Consider the following 3,107-nt stretch of genomic DNA (forward strand, 5'->3'; position numbering starts at 1 on the left):
TCGGAAAAGTCCTTTCCTGTCCCCTCCATGTCCCGCCCATGAAATGTCAGCTCTCCCGTTTAACTTAGCGTGACAGGTAGCTACGATACTGATTGGAAGGGGGAAAATCAAAGGCACAGACAGCCCCCAATCCTATGAGAAGAGACACCTGGTCCGGAGGGACCCCGAAGCCTACCCCAGGGAGATCGGCCGACTTCTCCCCAGGGCCGAGGCCTGCTAATCTGCCCTTGCTATGATCAAGACAGTCATGACCAACACCATGAGGAAGAAGACCCACATGAAGAAGCGGTCTATGACTCTGGCCACCTTCTTCCACTCGCTGCCCTTGGAGTGGGTGGCCTTGTGGTCTCGGAGGCACTTGGCGATGTACTCGATGTTCCGCGTCAGCGCTGCGAACCTGGCACAGGACCCCCCGGCGTCCTCCGGGCTCCCACCCTGGCACCCCAAGTTGTTCTTTACGAGTTCGTGGGAGTCCTTCTTCCCGGAAAGGCCTTTGCCCCGGGCTGCGTTCAGGTTCGACGCGGGGAGTTTGTCATACACCTTGGAGAGGCGGGTCCGCTCCCTCTCGTGGCGGGGGCCGAGGCAGCTCTCGCCCACGTCGTAGACGAACAAGGCCCTGGCCATGTATTTCAGGATGACCACCCGGGCCCAGGGCGGCACCGGCCGGGCCTCAGCCCCGCAGAAGTGGATGTTCATCACCATGATGGTCAGGGCGGTGGAGGCGGTGATCAGAGCCATCGTGGCGATGTAGTACTTGCCTGGAGTTAGAAGGACAACCGTGTCAGCTTGCCAGCTGCCCTCCGCGTGGCTAAGGGGAAGGGACACTCTTCCAGAGAGTGCGATGCCCTCTAGTGGTGGCTGGTGTAGACATCAGAAGCAGACATCCCCGTTTGTCATTCACTAAACCTGTGACCTGGAGTAAGGGGGTGATCATGCAAGCCTCAGCGACCTGGTGTCACCATAGCAACCAACTCACAGGAACAGGAGAGGCTTAATTGAGGGGATACTACAGAGAGTTCTCAGTACTGTCTTTTTCTCCAGGTTAAAAAGTTGGGGCATTGGGACCAGCAGTTAGCATGGTGGTTATGTCACTGAACTCCCATGTAGCCGACCATGGTTCGAGTCCCGGACCCGGTGGCTTAAACTCACGCCAGGCGCGTGTGCATGCATGCTCAAGATCCCGAGAGGAGAATGGAGGAGAAGGGATTGTGGCGTGGCCATCCCCCTGGGGGGGGGGGTGACTTCTCGCTTTCTGTCTCTCTCTCTCTCTCTGCCTTTCTGGTGAGCGCACACGCCCTGTAGCAAAAACCTCCCCCCGCAAAAAAAGTTGGTAAATGTTTGCTGAGATCATGACCGTGAACATCATTTTCACTCTCAACAAACAGTAAACGTGCTCGGGTCTCATCATTGTCTCCACGCCCCATTAATGTTGGAGCCAACCACCGTTGGATAAGAAAGGAGAAGTTGTGTCCCTCTTAGTCATTAAAATGTGATTGCATACATAGTCCAAAAAAAAGGGAAATTAAGGAAGGAAACAATAAAGATAAGACCACAGAATTGTAAAATACGAAACAAAAAACCAAGAGACTGGACAAAACCAAAAGCAAGGTTTTGGAAAGAATAATAAAATTGATAAAGCTTTAATAAAGCCACTCATAGAACAAGAGAAAAGGGGAAACATAGAGAGGGAAAATGAGAAAGAATGCAAAAAAATGTAGTTGAAAAAATAAAATAACATTCTTTTTTTTTTTGAAGAGGTTTTTGCTATAGGGCACATGTGCTCACCAGAAAGACAGAGAGAGACAGAGAGACAGAAAGTGAGAAATCAACCTCCAGGGGGGATGACCAGGCCGCAATCCCTTCTCCATTCTCTTCTCGGGATCCTAGGTACATTTGCACACTCACCTGGCATGAGTTTAAGCCACCGGATCCGGGACTTGAACCACAGTCTACTACATGGGAGTCCAGCGACATAGCCATTACGCCAACTGCTGGTCCCAAATAGCAGTATTAATAGTTGCATAATAATATATTTGTTCATCTAGATAACATTTCTTGAAAAATAAGATGCCAAAGAACATTCGATGAGAAATGGGAACCAATCAAATATCTGGACCCCAAAAATCACTCAAAAGAATTAACAGGTGAGTTTTACAAAACTTTTAAGGCACAGATAATTCATAGTTTATATAAGTTATTCCAGAAATGGCAAAAGGGAAAACCGCCTAGAACATTTTATGAATCAATTCAACCTCGATTCTAAAAGTGACAAGGAAAAAAAAATATATTAAGGCCATTTCACAAATAGGCATTTTTGAGAAAGTCCTATGTAAACATTAGCTAACTCAACAGTGTCTTAAAATGATAATATACCATGATAAAGCAATGTTGGGCCCAGGAATATAAAGTTGAACTTCAGAAATCTATTGACGTAATTTACTGCATTAATGGGTAAAAGAGAAAACGCGGGATTATCTTAATAGATAAAGAAAACACACTTGATAATGTTTATCTACCACTTCTTTTTCTTCTTTTTTTGATTTTTGCCATAGGGCATGTGCACTGGCCAAAGGGAGACAGAGAAAGTGAGAAATCACCCCCCAAGAGGAATGGCCATGCTGCAATCCCTTCTCTTCCATTCTCCTCTCAGGCTTTTAAACGCACATGCACACGTGCCCAGCATGAGTTTCAAGCCACTGGGTCTGGGACTGGAATCACAGTTGGCCACGTGGGAGTCCAATGCTGTAACCACCAGGCCACCTGCTAGCCCCCATTGCCCACTTCTTATTTGTTAGAAAGTATAAATTAACTAGAAATATATGGGACCTTTCTTAATATGATAAAGGCCATAGGCCAGAAATGTACTTCAAAGATCCATTTAATACAGAAAATGTAAACACATTTCTGTAAGATTGGGAGAATATCTTTTTAAGAATTATTTATTGGGAACCAGTAGTTGGCGTAATGGCTATGTCGCTGGACTCCCACGTAGTCGACCGCGGTTCGCGTCCCGGACCTGGTGGCTTAAAACTCACGCCGGGCGCGTGTGCGTGCGTGCCCAAGATCCCGAGAGGAGAATGGAGGAGAAGGGATTGCGGCGTGACCAT

At 47.7% G+C, this 3,107-nt stretch overlaps 1 protein-coding gene across 1 annotated transcript in view; it reads right to left on the minus strand.

Moving 5' to 3' along the window:
* Positions 1-216: 216 nt before the first annotated feature.
* CHRNA9 (cholinergic receptor nicotinic alpha 9 subunit) overlaps positions 217-3,107 on the minus strand; it is a 25,514-nt gene continuing 22,623 nt past the window's right edge. The window contains exon 5 of the mRNA XM_006169224.1: positions 217-758. Coding sequence (XP_006169286.1) covers positions 217-758 — 542 coding nt within the window. The remainder of the gene's footprint in view (positions 759-3,107) is intronic.

Source organism: Tupaia chinensis, unplaced genomic scaffold (assembly GCF_000334495.1).
Source record: "Tupaia chinensis unplaced genomic scaffold, TupChi_1.0 Scaffold146907_1, whole genome shotgun sequence".
NCBI lineage: Eukaryota > Metazoa > Chordata > Mammalia > Scandentia > Tupaiidae > Tupaia > Tupaia belangeri.